The 17,735-nt window shown below is 44.0% G+C and overlaps 1 protein-coding gene across 1 annotated transcript in view; it reads left to right on the plus strand.

The window, feature by feature from the left end:
- Positions 1–17,735, plus strand: part of RAPGEF5 (Rap guanine nucleotide exchange factor 5) — a gene marked incomplete at its 5' end in the record, with an annotated part of 141,059 nt that overhangs the window by 16,640 nt on the left and 106,684 nt on the right. The window contains 3 exons of the mRNA XM_081342998.1: positions 7,134–7,255; positions 15,442–15,610; positions 17,378–17,444. Coding sequence (XP_081199124.1) covers positions 7,134–7,255; positions 15,442–15,610; positions 17,378–17,444 — 358 coding nt within the window. The remainder of the gene's footprint in view (positions 1–7,133; positions 7,256–15,441; positions 15,611–17,377; positions 17,445–17,735) is intronic.

Genomic DNA, 17,735 nt, shown 5'->3' on the forward strand with positions numbered 1-17,735 from the left:
CCCAAATACTGCATTAGTTGCTCTTTTAAGGATATTTTTTGTATTACTCTTTTCCAAGAAACTAGGGATAGTTTCAAGGGAAGAAGGATCACTCAGATGCTGCTGGGCTCCTCCCAAAACTGAGTTGTTTCACAGCTAACTAAGGGCCTTATTAAATGCTCAAAGTAAAATGCAGCAGGAAAAAAACAAACAAACTGGGATTGACACCAACCAGGGTTTCTGTGACAACAGTAAACACTACCAGGTTTCTTCTTAACATATCTGCCTGATTACTGAGACTACATGTTGTTAAATAGCTGAAGTAAATTAGATCTGGCAATAAAAGTGTGGGCAATCACTAGAAAGAGATACAGAAGCCTGATATGTTGCTACTATTTAGTGATTTTATCTGGATTTTTCTTTCCTTAGTGTTTGTGAGTTAGTGTCTAGTATCTATGTGTAGTGTATATGCATAGAAAAGAGAGCAAATCAGTTTAGTTGATCAAATAAATAGATGAACAGTCAGCAAAAGCTTATTTGCGCTAGGTAGACTCATCTCATCTTTTATTGGAGTGCTAAATCAAGGAAACCAATCACTCGGAGTAAATTGTACACCACTGGGCTAATGTAGGAAGTACCCTCCCTCTTCTAATTTATTGCAGCAGGTGTTCCTGTTTGGGGCAAGCACTTTCAATTCTGTTGCCAAACATATTTGCTGCCTGGATCATGTGGAAATTTTGTTTTCTTCATGTTAAGTTGTGGGCTCTTGGATGCAGGAATGACGACACGAGGCTGAGTACAGGATAACTCATACTTTATTCTTGCTTGAACTGTACTGAAACTTAGGCTGCAACCAGCCACAATATATAGTCTAGCCCCTAGGCGGCAGCCAATGGGTTTGAACCCACTCTTGCCGCCTGGGGCTAGCCAATTGCAGGACCGGAGACGGCCAGTCTGGGTTGCTGGAGAGCTGTTGGCTGCTCCAGCAACACACGTGGTGTATTACCACAAGCCCAGTACATAACGCCCCTCCCCCCTTAGATCAGACTATAACACCTGCGATTAGTCTTGGCAGCTGTCAAGACTTATTAATCAACTCACATACAACTGTAGTGATAATAATAAAAATAATAAAATAATAAATAATAAATTCACTGTGGGTACAATGAGATTAAACAATGTCTGAACAGGCTTACAATGCAGTAATAGCAGTTTCACAATGCACAATGTAGTTAGTGGTAACAAGTTTTACAACATTATACATCACTTTATTTTACAATGTAATCTGTGAGGTAGGCAGGAGGCTTGTGTGGCCTAGAGGAACATCTTGAAGTTCCTATCACTTTGTGGTCTACCAGCTTACCCAGTGGGCTGGGTAGACCCATGTTTCCTTGTGCTCCTGTGTCAAGGGGAATCGAAACGCTCTGGCTGGCCTCACCAGGTTGGCCCACCCCAGAGTCAGTCTATGCCCCAGAGTAGGCATAGCGGTTGCTGAAGTTTGGCTGGCTCACTTCGTCACGGGTTCCATGTTGCACTCCCGTGCTACCTGGTTCTTCCTCATATTCTATCTCCGCTGAGAAGGAACAACCCTGGTGGCTCAAGTGAGGGCTGGCTTGGCTGCAAGCTTGAGGACCTTGGGAGGGACTTATGATGCACTCCTCACTTAGTGGCCATTCTGGAAACCTTTTCCTGAGTTGGTCAATGCATCTTCTGACCAGTTGCCTTCCCTCCAACCCCAGGTCCGGATGCCTTTGTTATTTGATCAGGAACCCATAAATTCCCTTGACCATAGTTCCTGGCCCAAACCCAATCGCCCATGTGCAGCCCCCTCAGGGGTTTTGGTCGAGAGGCTTCTGTTGCCACACTGTCTGGATGCAACCTGTCCAGTTTAGTAATCAAACGCCTCCCCCAACAAAGTTCTTCAGGACTTTTACCTGTGGCAGTGCAGGGTGTAGAATGCTGGCAGATGAAAAAATCTGCCAATCTGTGATGCCAGTCACCTGTGACAATGTGCTTGAGTGCCTCCTTTGTTGTCCTCACCATGCATTTGGCTTGTCCATTAGAAGATGGATGAAACGGTGCAGACGTTGCATGTCTGATGAGATTAGCTCTAAGAAAAGCCTGACATTCAGCAGCAGTGAATTGGGCCCCATTATCAGAAACTAAGACATCAGGCAACCCTTGTGTTGCAAAGAGTTTTCTTAGCACCTGGATGGTCCTAGCAGTAGTCATGTTAGGAACTGGAATTACTTCTAGCCATTTTGAGTGGCTATCCACTACTATCAGGAAAAGCTGCCACTGAAAAGGCCCAGCGTAGTCTATGTGAATCCTAGACCAGGGAGTGTGCGTTTCCTCCCATCTGTGAACTGGGGCCTGTGGCATTTCAGGCCTAGATTGCTGTCATGTATAACAACCATGGACTTGACCCTCGATGGCCTTATCAAGGCCAGGCCACCACAGGTAGCTTCTAGCTAAGGCTTTCATTCTGACAATGCCTGGATGGCCTTCATGTAAGGAGTGTAAGACCCTGTCTCTTAGGGAAGTGGGAATTATGACTCTGTTCCCCATAAAATGCACCCTTTTATGTGCAGACAACTCATGCCTCCTGACAAAATAACTTTGAAATTCAGAGCCTGGATTTTTTTCCAACCAGCCTGTGTATACCCATGACAACACTCTACTCAGAATTTTATCTGTGGCAGTTTCAGCAGCAATATCCCCTGCATGGAGGGGAAACTCAGGTATGTCCTGTATGGACAATATTCTAGCAGCAGGAGCTGGATCAGGATCCATTAGTGGCAGTGGAAGTCTGCTGAGGCCATCAGCATGGCCCATTTCCTTTCCTGGTTTATGAATTAACTTAAAATTGTATGCGGACAAAAAAGTAGACCATCTCAACATTCTTGGAGATAGTATGTGGGGGGTTTGTTTGTCTGTTGTGAACAGTCCCAACAGAGGTTTGTGGTCAGTGTAGACAGTGAAATCCCTGCCATATAAATAATCATGAAATTTTTAAACTCCAGCAACTATGGCTAGGGCCTCTTTGTCAATCTGGGCATAGGTGCGCTCAGCAGAGGACAAGGTCCTTGAGTAAAATGCAATAGGGACCTGTTTCCAATTTTTCTCTATGTGGCTTAAGACTGCCCCCACCCCATAGGGGGATGCTTCGCATGCAAGACATACAGGTTTAGACTCTATGTAGTGAGTTACAGTGGACGTTTCTGATAGAAGTGCTTTCAAATCCTGGAAACTATTTTCATGTAAGTTAGTCCATTTCCAAGGGGCTTTTTTGTCAAGCAGCCTGTGGAGGGGCTCTGCTATTGCTGCCTTATGAGGTAGGAATGTGCAATAAAAATTTAGGAGACCCAAAAATGCTTGCAGCTCTCCTTTTGATTTGGGCCTAGGAGCCATTTTAATGGCCTTCACTTTAGAATCAGCGGGGTGAATTCCATTAGCATTGAAACGGAACCCCAAGAATTCTGTTGATGAGACCCCAATACTACACTTGTTCTTCTTTAATTTGAGGCCTGCTTCGCGAAGCCTCTGCAAAATAGCCCTGAGCCTTCTGGCCAACACTTCTGGGGATTCCCCAGCAATAAGAACATCATCAAAATAAGGGCAGATGCCCTGGATACCTTAAGTGTACGTTCCATAATCCCTTGGAAAATACCCAGTGCAACACTGACTCCAAACTGTAAGCGTTTGACTTTGAATGCCCCTCTGTGAGTCACGATCGTTTGAGCCGCGGCTGTGGCCTCATCAACCGGCAATTGCTGATAGGCCTGTGCTAAATCAAGTTTAGCAAAAATGGTTCACCCTTGCAAAGAGGCTAAAATATGGTTGACCACTGAAACCGGATAAGCATGCTGCTTGAGGGCCTTATTCAATGTGCATTTATAATCAGCACAAATGCGAATTTCCCTGTTGGCCTTAAGTGGAGTGACAATAGGAGTTTCCCACTCCCCACCATCAACAGGCTGTAAACACGCCCTGTTCTACAAGCTTATAAATTTTGCAATCAATTTTATGTTTTAAGGCAAAGGGGACCCTGCGAGATTTAACCCTGATTGGGACAACGTTGGGATCTAACTTGAAAGAAATTGGCGGGCCTGTGTATGTCCCTAGGGTTGAATCAAAAACATCCGTGTTTTCCTTGCACATTGACATGAGGTCTGCCGTTTGTGTCCGGTTTATGCCAGTAATCTGAATACCTAAGGCATCAAACCAATCAAGTCCAATGAGACTTGTTGTCTGGCCCTCTACTACTATTACATCCAGGTGCCCCAAAAACCCTTTAAATTTTACCAGTACGGTGGCTTCACTCTTAACTTTAACGTGAGCATTTTGAAAATCCGTTAAAATGATATCTGAGGGTCTTAGTTTGGCCCAATTGTTACTGTGCCTACACACAAAGTTGTATGCATCTTGTGAAATGATTGAGACAGCACAGCCGGAGTCCAACTCCATCTTACATGGAACTCCTTGTAGCTCTACTAAGAGCTTAAGTTTAGGCTTGAGGGGGTGTCGAGCCCTGGTGCAGCAAACGCTTCTCCGGCTTCTGAAGAATCCCACACTAACTGGACCCTGGGCCCCAGTACCTCTCCTAGTCGGTTCCTCCAACTGGTGTTTGGGTGGCCGGTGTCTCTGGTGGGCTCTGCAAACCACCGCGATGTGGCCAGTTCTTCCACAAGCTTTACATGTGGCCGAACAAAATCTGCAGTTGGCGCAAATATGGTTGCCTCCACACCCCTTACATCTCGGTAAGAGAACTGCCTTGTAACTGTCCTCTCGCTGGTGGCTGTTGTGCTGTTGTGCGTTGGGTTGCCTTTGGAGTTTGTTGATTTTGGGTTCTTCTTCTTCTGATGATTCTCTGGTACATTTGGCGACCTCAAGGTGGACCGATTCTTCGACCTTTGAAGGTTTGGTGGGCTGAACTGTCTGCACTGTGCCCCTGGCGGCTTTGTCGGCCATCACCTTGTCCTGTGCCTCGGAAAACGTTAAATTGTGTCTAGCAAACAGTCTCTGCTGAAGGGTTCTGTCCCGAAGGCCACAGACGAGCTGGTCTCTTAGTCGTTCTTCTAAGTTTGAGAACTTGCAAAGGTGTGCGGCCTGTCTTAGGCCCGCAGTGAACTCTGAAGCTGTCTCCCCGGGTAGTTGCACTCTTTGGTCAAATTTGAATCGCCACGCCATCTCCGACATCTTGGGCTGGAATTGCCTGGTTAGCTTCTTTTTAAGGTCTGCGTATGAGACTGCTTTGATGGGCGTCGGCGTGAAAAGATTCTCTGCCAGATTGAAAGTTGCTGGACCGCACACGCAAAGCAACATGGTTGGCCTTCAGGCCTTCCTCCGTGATCTGATTTGTTCTCAGATAGTTCTCTACTTGTGAGAGGTAAGATGGCCATTCTTCCGGATGCTTCACATCAAATTCTCTTAGTTTGCCGACTTTCGGCATTCTTTCTTCAAATTGCTGCGATCTTCGGATCCTGCTTTTAGGCTCAAGGAATGCGTCCGCTGAGTGCGAGGCCGCTAGTGTGGCTTACTAGCTGGCCTATGGGGGGGGCGAAATGCCTCTTCCCTCCGGCGTGTGCTGCTGACCCCTCGATGACTTCAGCTCTTAATCGGCGAAGCAGGATCCCATCCTCGTCGCCACTGTTAAATCGTGGGCTCTTGGGTGGAGGAATGATGACACAAGGCTGAGTACAGGATAACTCATACTTTATTCTTGCTTGAACTGTACTGAAACTTAGGCTGCAACCAGCCACAATATATAGTCTAGCCCATAGGTCTGCAACCCGCGGCTCCGGAGCCGCATGTGGCTCTTTCAGCTGTCTCCTGTGGCTCCCAGTCATCTGTCATGTGCAGTCCAAAAAAAAAAGTGGGACTCAAAAAGTTCAACCAATCAATTCAAATATGCAGGGTAGGTGCATATCTCTCCTTGGCTCCACTCTTCAGTCATACCCTGTTCTGCGCACACATTTTTTGCGGCTCCCAGTTTTTCCTTTTGGGAGGGAACCGGTTCCGAGTGGCTCTTTCACTGTTTCAGGTTGCTGACTCCTGGTCTAGCCCCTAGGCGGCAGCCAATTGGTTTGAACCCACTCTTGCCACCTGGGGCTAGCCAATTGCTGGACTGGAGACGGCCAGTCTGGGTTGCTGGAGAGCCGTTGGCTGCTCCAGCAACGCACGTGGTGTATTACCACAAGCCCAGTACATAACACTTCACATCTACCTATAACTGCAAACACAAAAGACAATGAGAAATAGCTAGAAGGGCCTTGACGTTTTTATGGAATCTTGTTTGGTGATTCCAAGTTCATAGTACACAACATCTGATGAACCTTGTGAATTTGGGCTAATAGACATTCTGGACAATGTAGAAAGGAGGGAATGGTCCATGAGATTCTGAAGGCAGAGCTGAAGCTATGTTAGACTTTGCTTCAAGGTTTGAATCATGAGTTTGAAAACCCCCAAATTAGACACATTTTTCTTTTGGCAGTCTCAACTATCCAGCTCTGAGAAAGTACTGGCTTAGAAGGGCCCTTATAAGGTTATATAAATTATGAAAAACAAAGCAAAAGGAAAAATTTAGGCTAAAGGATTTATGATGTTCATATATGAACTAAATTAATCTCAAAGCCATCTCTTTTTGGGGGGTCTTTGTAAGGAGAACAATAGGTACAGCTGGAGTGCTGTAGCTATTAGGCCTGTGCAAAAAGTTTAGAGTGGGATTTGCTCCTAGAAAATTCAGCACATCAAGGCTCTCAGTATTTTCTAGATAGATTTTAATTCACCAGCTATTACAGTGGAAGTGACTCACGGCAGGCACACAGTGGTTCAAATGGCTGTTTTGATAGCTAATTCTGAATATGTAAACTTCATGGCACCTGTTGTAATGTAACCAGCCTTTGGAGTGAACACGGTTACATTGAACTGCAAAGTTAGATATAAAAGATTATTTGCATAGTAGCATGTTTGTCATTTGTGTCACCAGGATTTAATCTTAAATATATGCTGTATTTCAGTTTAGGTAAGTGTATTTCATCATGATATGAATCAAAGTACAATATATGTTTATTTAAAAGTAAGCCTGACATGAGCACTGAACATTTTCTCTTGTAAATACTTCAGGATTACAACTTTGATCTTTATTTTGTCAGGCAAAGCTGCATTGGATCTGAACTGGTAGATTGGCTTTTGAAATGCTGCACTTTCATTAAGAGCAGATCTACAGCAACTGGTGTCTGGCAGCTACTACTAAATATGGGAATTGTGTTTACAGGTCAGTTTTACAGTAGCAAGTCCAACCTCTTGTGCAAAACATTCAATTTCTCTTTTTTCATCTTTATTGGAGCATCAGATTTACAATATGCAGAAAAAAGCAGAAAAAAATAGAAAAAAAGTATTATTTTGAAAATAGTCTCCTTTTATCATACATTTGTATCTTTCATATTCTGAATAATTACAATGATATATTTGCTAGATATTTATGCCCATGAAAGTACATATCAGTTTTCATAATATACATCACTTGGTTATTTTTATCATTTTTTCTGGACATTATTTCCATTAAATTTCTAAAATCTAGATAGCAGATTCACTGTATGCTTATGATATTTGAAAATAATTTTTTGACTGAATATGCATTCCTTCTTCTATTTATTTCTTTTTCCTCTTAGTCATTTTTTAAATGATATTTTTTTTGATAGTAAGGCCCTTTGGGGAAGACAGCTATCTTCTTGTATTCAAAGGTGGCATGCATGTCCACACATACATTAATAAATATATTGCTTTGATATATATATGTGTTCACCTTTTTCATGTTTTACCACATTTATCATGGACCCATCCACATCCAAGCCATTGATATGTCTGGCCTCTCCATCCACCTTCTTTATTTATGACTGAACCTTTTCTTCATCTCTCTGCTAGATCTTTTTACATTGGTTCTTGCTATGATGTTTACCTTTTCTTCAGATAGCTCAGTATGACTTGCTTAATGTAATGTTTCATTGTTTTTATGGATTACTGTGCTTACTGTACTCTATAAGGCTTTGAATCTTTACTGAATGACTCTTGAAAAACACTTAAGATATCTTAAGTGGTACGTTTTTGCAACATAGGGCTTGAATAGAAGTATAATTAATGCAGATTCATCTATCAGCATATTTGTTGAATGAGTTTCTTGTTTCATTCAAACCATGCTAAAGTAGAGCCACTTTTCAGTAATAGCTTGTTACAACCATATTTTTTTCCAGTTGTGTGCTCTGAATATGCATGTCTACATATGCATGCAGTTTATTTTTTCCTCTTGGTGAAGACGTTCTACTATATAAAATGGAACCATTTTATTTCAGTGTGTGCTGTGAGAATAGTTTCTGTAGTTAGCATGGCTTTGTTTGTTGAACAGGGTTCTTTTTAATAATGTTATTTCTAACTAGCATCTTGTAATGAACAGAACCAGCTTTCATAGGTAGTTTATCATTAGACCAACATGCACTCATGAAAGAGTTTTTCAGAAAATGAAATGTTTTGTTAAGGAAGCATAACTCATTGATTCTGTGATAAGTAGTCAAATGGTTGGCTGAGATTGATGAGTTATGACACCTGATAGAAGAATGATTTATGGTGGTTTGATTAGAGCAGGGGTGTCAAACTCAATTTCATCAAGGGCCACATCAGCATTGTGGTTGCCCTTGGGGGGCTGGGTGGGTGTGGCCAGGGTGGGCATGGCCTACTGGGTGGGCGTGGCTGGAGTGGGTGTGGCTTACTGGGTGGGCATGGCCAGCTCTACATTGTTCGTGTCAAGGGTGCCTGTGGGGTCAGCTCTGAGGGTCTCTGGCAGAAGGAGATAGGACCGGGGCAAGTGCCAAGGCATGGTCCACTGGAGGAGCCTCACTGTTCCTCTCAGGCCATGGTGGTGGTGGGGGCTGGATGGTGGCATGGAGGTCAAATGCCCAGCCCTCAAGCACCCGCAGCACTAAGCCCAGCCCCACTTTCCCAACGATGGTGCCCAGCTGCACTTACCTCCGCCTCAAGGCTGCTGCTGCTGTGCTTGCTCTCCTTAGCCAGGTTGCTCATGATGGGTATGAGGGCAAAGTCAAGAAGGAAGCCCACTCCCTCTCCATATGAGGAGACCTGGCTTTGTTCCTTAGCAATAGGATGGTAGAACCCCCAAGATAGGCCAGGAGGAGGGGGCAAGGGGATGTTGAAAGGGCAGCAGGGAAGGTCTAAGGCAGGACTTCCTTCAGACCCTCCCTCCCTCTCCCTCCTTCCTTCCTTCCTTCCTTCCTTCCTTCCTTCCTTCCTTCCTTCCTTCCTTCCTTCCTTCCTTCCTTCCTTCCTTCCTAGAGTGGTGGGAAAATATTTGAGATGAGGGAGGGAGAAAAACAGGCAAGAAATGCAGCTGGGGAAGTGTCATCCTTCATGAGGAATGAAGAAATGCACCATCGCCTGGAAGTGACCAGCACATGGCCCTCGCCTACTTCACATATCTGGCTTGGTGGGCTCTTGGGGAGGGGATGCCATGAACAGCATGAGAGTTGATGTTACCTGTGCAATGCTGCCCAGCCCCCAGCCTGCCCGATTTTGGCAGGCAGCGGGGCGCTCTCCACACAATGCCGAGAGGCTGAGCCAGGTGGCATGAATCTGAAGAGAAGCGCAACGCTGCCCAGGCCCTAGCCTGCCTGAAGTAGGCAGGGCCATGTGCTGGCCACTTCCAGGCGATGGTGCATTTTTTCATTCCTCACAAAGGTTGATAACTCCCCAGCATGCGCCCAGGGGGCAGTGCCGATGCGGCAGGGGCTGGTCCCTTGCTGTTTCCAGACAGCCTTGTGGAGCTAAGACTGAATGTATTTCAGCATAGATAGCCACCACGAAATTGTACATTTGCCCCTGGCCAGTCTGGGCTGGGGCCAAGGCAGTGGGGGCTGTTCCCACACTGTTTCCAGGATGGGTTCACGGGTCACATGAAACCACTTTGCGGGCCGGATCCAGCCCCCGGGCCTTGTGTTTGACATGTCTGGATTAGAGAGAATTATTACTGATCTATAACATTCTGTTCTAAAAGTTAGAGAATAGAGATGGGAAGCTACTGATGAAGGAATAAAAATTCTACTGTCCACTGATTGTAGACTTTAATCATGTGCTGCTAGTGCAGTATTTTTTTTATTTCTATCCTGTTTCTTCCCTATGGATCAGTTCTCATAATGCTGGCTGAGAATTATGGGAGTTGTAATCTAATATATCTAAATGGTATTTTGGGAAAACTGCACTGGTCTTCTCCCTACACAAGAACCTGTGAAGAAATAATTGGTTGCCATATATATGTATTGGTCTTTGCTATCTTCTTCAAATTGACCAGTATTTCTGAACCTTAGCCATTTTAAAATGTGTGAACTTCAACAGCCAGAATTCTATAACCAGCATGTTGGAGGTTGTTGAAGTTGAGAAACAAGATGTAATCACACTCATGTTATTTGTCTTGCAGTAGTATGGAAGTGTTGTTTTCCTTTGTTTTATGCCATTTTCAGAATCTTTGCTTTCTAACTTTTTATCTAGTCTATAGCACTGGAATTCTTGGGGAGGAGGTTTTGCCATACAAATATTTCCCTTGTAATGTATTGGGCCTACTTGTTAACACCATGTGGTAATGGCTGGAAGGCTGTTTGAGCAGGGAGTTAGCTAACGGCTCCCAGCACCTCAGACAACCCATCTCCAGCGCTGCTGTTGGTTGCCCCTAGGGCGGCAATAGGTTGCTTCAAACCTATTGACTGCCACCTAGGGGCCATCTGCAGCCCAGTTCTCCAGTTCAGATTCTGCAAGCAATAAACCATGATCTTTGCTGAACTCACTCGCCTCGTCTTCATTCCTGCGCAATGAACACAGTATACAACACTGGCGACAAGGATGGGATCCTGCTTCTCTGTCGGAGCTGAAAGTCACTAGGGGAGAGGCAGCGCACGCCTGGTGGGAAAAGCGATTCCCCCCCCTATGGTCGGCTAGCTAAGCCACACTAGCAACCACACGCTCAGAGGACCAGTGCCTGAGCAACAGAGAAGCAGGATTCGAAGACACAGAAGCCGCGAAGACTAGCAGTATGCCCAAGGTTGGAAGGCTGCAAGAATTCGACATCAAGAAACCAGAAGGATGGCCCTTGTACCTGTCCCAGGTCGAGAACTACCTTCAGGCGAACCAGATAGCAGAGGACAGACTGAAGGCTGCCACGCTGCTGTGTGTGTGCAGCCCAGCGATGTTTGATCTGGCCAAAAACCTGTTCACGCCCATGCTGTTGGAGTCCATCTCCTACGCTGAACTGAAGAAGAAGCTCAGAGAACACTTCCAACCAAAGATGTCAGTGATTGCATGGTGCTATGCCTTCGAAGAACGAATACAGCAGCTGGGAGAGACCGCATCAGAATACATTGCAGCCTTGAGGCAGGCCGCACACCTGTGTTGATTTTCTGCAACTGAGAGCTGCAGCAGAAACTTTTTGCCAGAGAGGTCCTGTCTTCGCAGATGCCCAGAATGAAGTCATGGCGGATGAAGCAGCCGGTAGAGCCATCCAAACAATCCGGCCCGCCAAAACGATGCAACACGAAGAAGCCATCCAAGAGGATGCAGAACTCACTGAGGACTCCAAAAAAGACGCCCAAGTTGACAAGTTACACAGACAACCCAACCAACAGCTCCACAGCAACAAGCAACAAGAGACTACTTACAAGGCAGATCTCTTGCCTAGATGTCCAGGTTGTGGCGGCTGTCATCAACGCTCGGACTGCAGGTTCTGGACAGCCATGTGCTGGGCCTGCGGAAAAACTGGCCACATCGCAGCAGTTTGCAGAGGTAGATTGGTTTGATGCATTAGGCATCCAAGTAACCAGTATCAACCAGACACAAGTCATGAGTCTAGCGTCAGTTTGTGAGGACTTTGCAGACGTATTTGATTCAGCCCTAGGAGCTTACACGGGCCTGCCCATAGCATTCAAACTAGACCCAAACGTGGTTCCAGTCAGGATTAAGCCTCGCAGGGTTTCCTTTGCCCTCAAGCACAAAATAGACATGGAACTAGATAAGCTTGTAGAACAAGGCATTTTGCAACCAGTAGATGGTGGGGAGTAGGAAACTCCTATTGTAACACCACTTAAAGCCAACAGGGAAGTCAGAATATGCGCAGATTATAAATGCATAATTAACCGGGCCCTTAAACAGCACGCATACCCAGTCCCAGTGGTGAGCCACATCCTGGCATCGTTGCAGAGTGGCACCATTTTTGCGAAGTTAGATTTGGCGCAGGCCTATCAGCAACTACCTGTTGATGAGGCCATGGCCGCAGCACAGACAATCATGACCCACAAGGGGGCTTTCAGAGTTTAAGCGCTTGCAATTTGGGGTCAGTGTAGTCCCGGGTATTTTTCAGGGAATCATGGAACGCACAATCAAAGGCCTTCCAGGGGTTTGCCCCTATTTTGATGACATGCTTATTGCCTGAGAATCCACAGAGGTGCTAGCAAGGAGGCTCAGAGCTGTCCTGCAAAGGCTGTGTGAAGCAAGCCTCAAACTAAAAAAGAGCAAATGCAGTATTGGGTTTCCCTCAACTGAATTTTTGGAGTTTTTCATTGATGCTAATGGCATCCACCCAGCTGAGTGAAGGCCATTCAGATGGCACCTAGCCCTAAAACAAAAGGAGAGCTGCAAGCATTCTTGGGTCTCCTCAACTTCTACCATGCATTCTTTCCTAACAAGGCCGGAGTGACAGAGCCACTTCACAGGCTCTTAGATAAAAAAAGCTTCTTGGAAGTGGACCAGCATTCACAAAAAAAGTTTTCAGGACCTGAAGTCACTTCTGTTGGTCAGTTCCACTATCACTCATTTCAGGGAGTCTAAACCAGTCTGCTTAGCGTGTGACACATCCCCATATGGGGTGGGTGCAGTCTTCAGTCACTTAGAGGAAGATGGAACCCAAGTTCCCATTGCATTTTATTCAAGGACAATGTCCTCTGCCGAGCGTAACTACACTCAAATTGACAAAGAGGCATTGGCCATTGTAGCTGGAGTTAAAAAATTCCACAACTACTTATATGGCAGGGACTTCACGGTCTTCACAGACCACAAACCGCTACTGGGGTTATTTACCACAGACAAACAGACACCCCATATATTATCCCATAGAATGCTGAGATGGTCTATTTTTTTATCAGCGTACATGTTTAAGCTGGTTCACAAACCCGGCAAAGAAATGGGCCTTGCAGACAGCCTGAGCAGGCTTCCACTGCCACAAATCAAACCAGATCCGGCCCCAGCAGCCCGTGTATTGTCCATTCAGGACTTGCCAGAGTTTCCCCTCCACGCTGGGGACATAGCTACAGAAACAGGAGCTGATAAGACACTAAGTAGAGTGCTTTCTTGGGTGCACCCAGGGTGGCTGGAGAAAAGCCCAGGCCCTGAATTTCAGAGTTATTTTACTACAAGACACAAGCTATCAGCTCACAAGGGTTGCATCTTATCGGGGAACAGGGTCATAGTCCCCACCTCACTAAGAGACAGGGTCTTACAATCACTGCATGAAGGCCATCTGGGTATTATCCATATGAAAGCTTTAGCTAGAAGCTACTTATGGTGGCCAGGATTAGACAAGGCCATTGAAGCCCAGGTCAATGGATGTTACACATGCCAACAATTAAGGCCTGAAATGCTGAATGCTCCAGTTCACAGGTGGGAGGAAACTCACACTCCCTGGTCTAGAATTCACATAGACTTCGCTGGGCCCTTTCAGGGACAGCTCTTCCTTATAGTGGTCGACAGCCACTCTAAATGGCTTGAAGTAATACCTGTTGCAAAAATGACTACTGCTAGGACCATCCAGGTGCTTAGGAAACTCTTTGCCATGCATGGGCTGCCAGACATTGTAGTATCCGACAATGGAGCCCAATTTACTGCAGCTGAATTTCAGGCGTTCCTGAGAGCAAATCTCCTCAGACATGCAACATCGGCCCCCTTTCACCCATCCACCAATGGTCAAGCCGAACGCATGGTCCAGACCACAAAAGAGTCACTGAAGCGTATAGTGACTGGGGACTAGCATCACAGATTGGCAGATTTTTTACTTTGCCAGCATTCCACGCCCTGCACAGCTACAGGGAAAAGCCCAGCAGAGCTGCGCTGGGGGAGGTGGCTGATCACGAAACTGGACAGGTTGCATCCAGATAGGGTGGCAGCAGAAGCTTCACATCCAAAACCCTTGAGGGGGCTGCAAGTGGGTGACGGAGTGTGGGCCAGGAACTATGGGCATGAGAATCTGTGGGTGCCAGGAAAAATTACTAAAATGTCAGGTCCCCTCTCTTACGAAGTGGGGCTGGAGGGTGGGCAAGTTGTCCGGTGCCACATCGATCAACCAGGAAGCGTTATCCAGAATGGCCACAAAGCGGGGACTTTGTCACAAGTCCTTACCAAGGTCCACAAACCGGCAGCCAAGCCGGCCCATGCATAGACTCTGAAGGCTCACATAGCCCAAGCAATGAGGAGTTGGCCATAGAGGAGGGGAGTCCAGAAGTGCAACATGGGTCCCCTGATGGAGAAAGCCAACCAGACTTTCACAGCCACTGTGCTAACTCTGCTGAACAAACTGACTCTGAGGTGGGCCAACCTGGAATGGCCAGCCAGAGATCACCAAACCATCCTGAATCAATTGAACCGACATTGGTCTACCCAGCCCGGCAGGCAACCTGGTAGGCCAGGAAGTGCCTGGGTCCCCCAGGCATTCCACAAGGGCTCGCAAACGTCCTGCTTATCTGCAAGATTATGTGCTAAAATAATAAAGCCATAATGTTGTATGTACTTATATTAACTGCTGACCTACAAGATTGTACTAAACAATGGAGCTATAATGTTGTAAGATAATTTATTGTGCTGCTAAGTGGAACCTATTCACACCAGTGTTAAGTCTTTGTAAATTGTATTGCTGTAATCACTTCTGTTGTTGCTATACTGTTGTTCGTTCTAAGGGGGAAGGGGTGTAATGTTTACTTGTTAACACCACGTGGTAATGGCTGGAAGGCTGTTCGAGCAGGGAGCTAGCTAACAGCTCCCACCACCTCAGACAACCCATCTCCAGCGCTGCTATTGGTTGCCCCTAGAGCGGCAATAGGTTGCTTCAAACCTATTGGCCGCCGCCTAGGGGCCAGGGTATAAATTGCTGCATCTGCAGCCCAGTTCTCCAGTTCAGATTCTGCAAGCAATAAACCATGATTTTTGCTGAACTCACTCACCTCGTCTTCATTCCTGCACAACGAACCCAGTACACAACACCCCTAACTCTATTTTTCACGTTTATACACAGATTGCCAAATGCTTTTACTTGATGAATTATAGACTAAAGTTGCATGTATGTATTTGACTTGTGACAATTATGTAAGAGCCATTTCTTTAAATATATATATATATATATTATATTTTCTTTTCTTTAAACAGTGGATAAGCAGATATATTTTCTAGATAGGTATGTTTTCTACCAGTTCTCATCTGATGAATGCACATACCTGTTCTGTGAATACGAAGGAGAAAAAAGATGGAAAAATGGTGTGAAATTTCTATTGAAGATGGTACCTATTACTTCTCCAAGTATTAGTATGTGTAACCTGTAAGTATATTTCTGTTAGTTACTGACTGACTTGGTTCACATATACATTAAATGTTTTGGTTTTTACAGCATGTCATGAGTCTATTTATTATGATTTACCTTACTTTTCAAACATTTTAATAAAATTTCAAAATATTGCAATTAATTTTTTTAAAAAAACCTAAATCAGTGTGAAATATTACATATAAGTACCAATATATAATTACCATTGTAAAAATGACTATATAAAAATAGACCTAAATCATTATATTAAAAAGAGTATTATTTCTTATGACTTAGCTTTATATAGGAATCAAAGTATTAAAACACTTAACATCATATATGAACATGATACTGCTTTTGAATAGAAATAAACCTATTGTTTTACTTTCTACTTTCTATATTTTATAAAGCCTGCTGCTACTTATGTGTCTTTTTAATCAAGTATATTACAGTATCTAAAAAGCACGCATGTTGTATTTTTCCTCATTTTTAAACCACTTTAGTTAAACTAAAAGGTTATTATCTCTGTCTCAATTAGGAGTTAGTTTTGCATTAAGTGATAGGCAAAAGACATAAAACCCAAGATGACATTAGCTGTATAGATAGCACTAATGTCATAATCAAGGCTATTTAGTTTTGGCTTAATTTGATTTGTGACCTCAACAACTATCATCACCATAATATAAATCTGTATTATTGTGGTTATTTAATCATTTTGATTGAGGAATCTATGAGTTAGGACAATATGTGAGCTTTATCACATCATGCAACTTTTGAAATAGTGACAAATTAAAAAGCAGGACTGTTAAAATAGTGGGTAATGGCAAAAGAGAGAGGACAGGAGAACAGGAGATTGGGAAAAAATCATAAAACAAACTTACTGATAGGAGAAACTGAAATTAAAACATCAGATTCAGTGATCTGCTGGCTTTCTTGATTCCATCTGTTGGTCACAAGAACCTAATAACTGAGGTTTTAATTCTTCTTCCTTGTCATTAAAATGGAGAGTTTATTTCAAGGCAGCTTAATAACAAATCTAGAATATTATATTTTCTTAATATAAGCATACTTGATACAAATAAAGGCATTCGCTTGTAGTAGTGTTAGGAACATTTTAATCATTTATATTATTTAGTTAAAAGATTTATATAGCCACCTATCTTATATCAAGCTCTGGGCAGTTCCCAATCAGCAGCTAAAAACACCAATAACAAAATAATATATGAATATATTAAAATTATAAACATTAAAAAACTAAAGATACTAAAGCTAACTTTCAACATACAGTTCCTCATAAATAATCTCACCCACCACACCTTATACCAGCACTAGCGGGAAAAGCCAGGTCTTTAGAGCTTTCTGGAAGGCTAGGAGCGTAAAGTCCTGCCAAACTTCAAAAGGAGGTTATTCCATAGGGCAAGGGCTGCTATGAAAAAGGCACCCTTCCTAGTTCCCGTAACATGTTAATGTTTAAGGAAAGAGATTAGCAATGTCCCCACCTATCTGATCTGGTATAATGGATAGATGTCGTCCTTAGGAAGAAGCGTTCTTGCAGATAACCTGATCCTGTGTAGGATTTTAAAGATAATAACTATGACCTTGAATTGTACCTGAAAGAAAAGTGAGAGCCAGTGCAGTTTGCACAGCAGAGATACTGTATTACATCAGGAAACCTTGGCATTGTGTCTTAGTCATAATGGTCTAATTCCCTGTTTCCCTATGCATTCAGATCGATCTTACACCTTAGATGTACCACTAGCTTTTATTTGCTTTTTGTTTCAAAAGGGATAACAGAAGAATAGAAGAAACAGCTGAAACCAATGCAGAAATTCTTGTTCGTCTCACAGCAGCAGTAAGCCTTTCTTAAATATTAATTTGTGGGATGATTTTGACTACTTACATAAAAATGTTGTTTCTTGTGTTTGTATCTGGACTGTAAATCCTCCACTACTGATTAGCAGTGGAAAAGGCAAGAGCAGTAGTAATTAATAGTACTTGTAGAACAGAGCTAGTTATTAAACTTAAGAAACTCAAAATTAGGGTAAGTGTAGCTAATATGCGAAGCAAGAGTGCTGTATTAAAAAGCATGGAGTATTTTGATTTTGATATATTTCTAATAAAGTTATCAATAGCAAGCTATTAA

Source organism: Vipera berus, assembly GCF_964194415.1.
Source record: "Vipera berus genome assembly, chromosome: Z".
Classification (NCBI taxonomy): Eukaryota; Metazoa; Chordata; class Lepidosauria; order Squamata; family Viperidae; genus Vipera; species Vipera berus.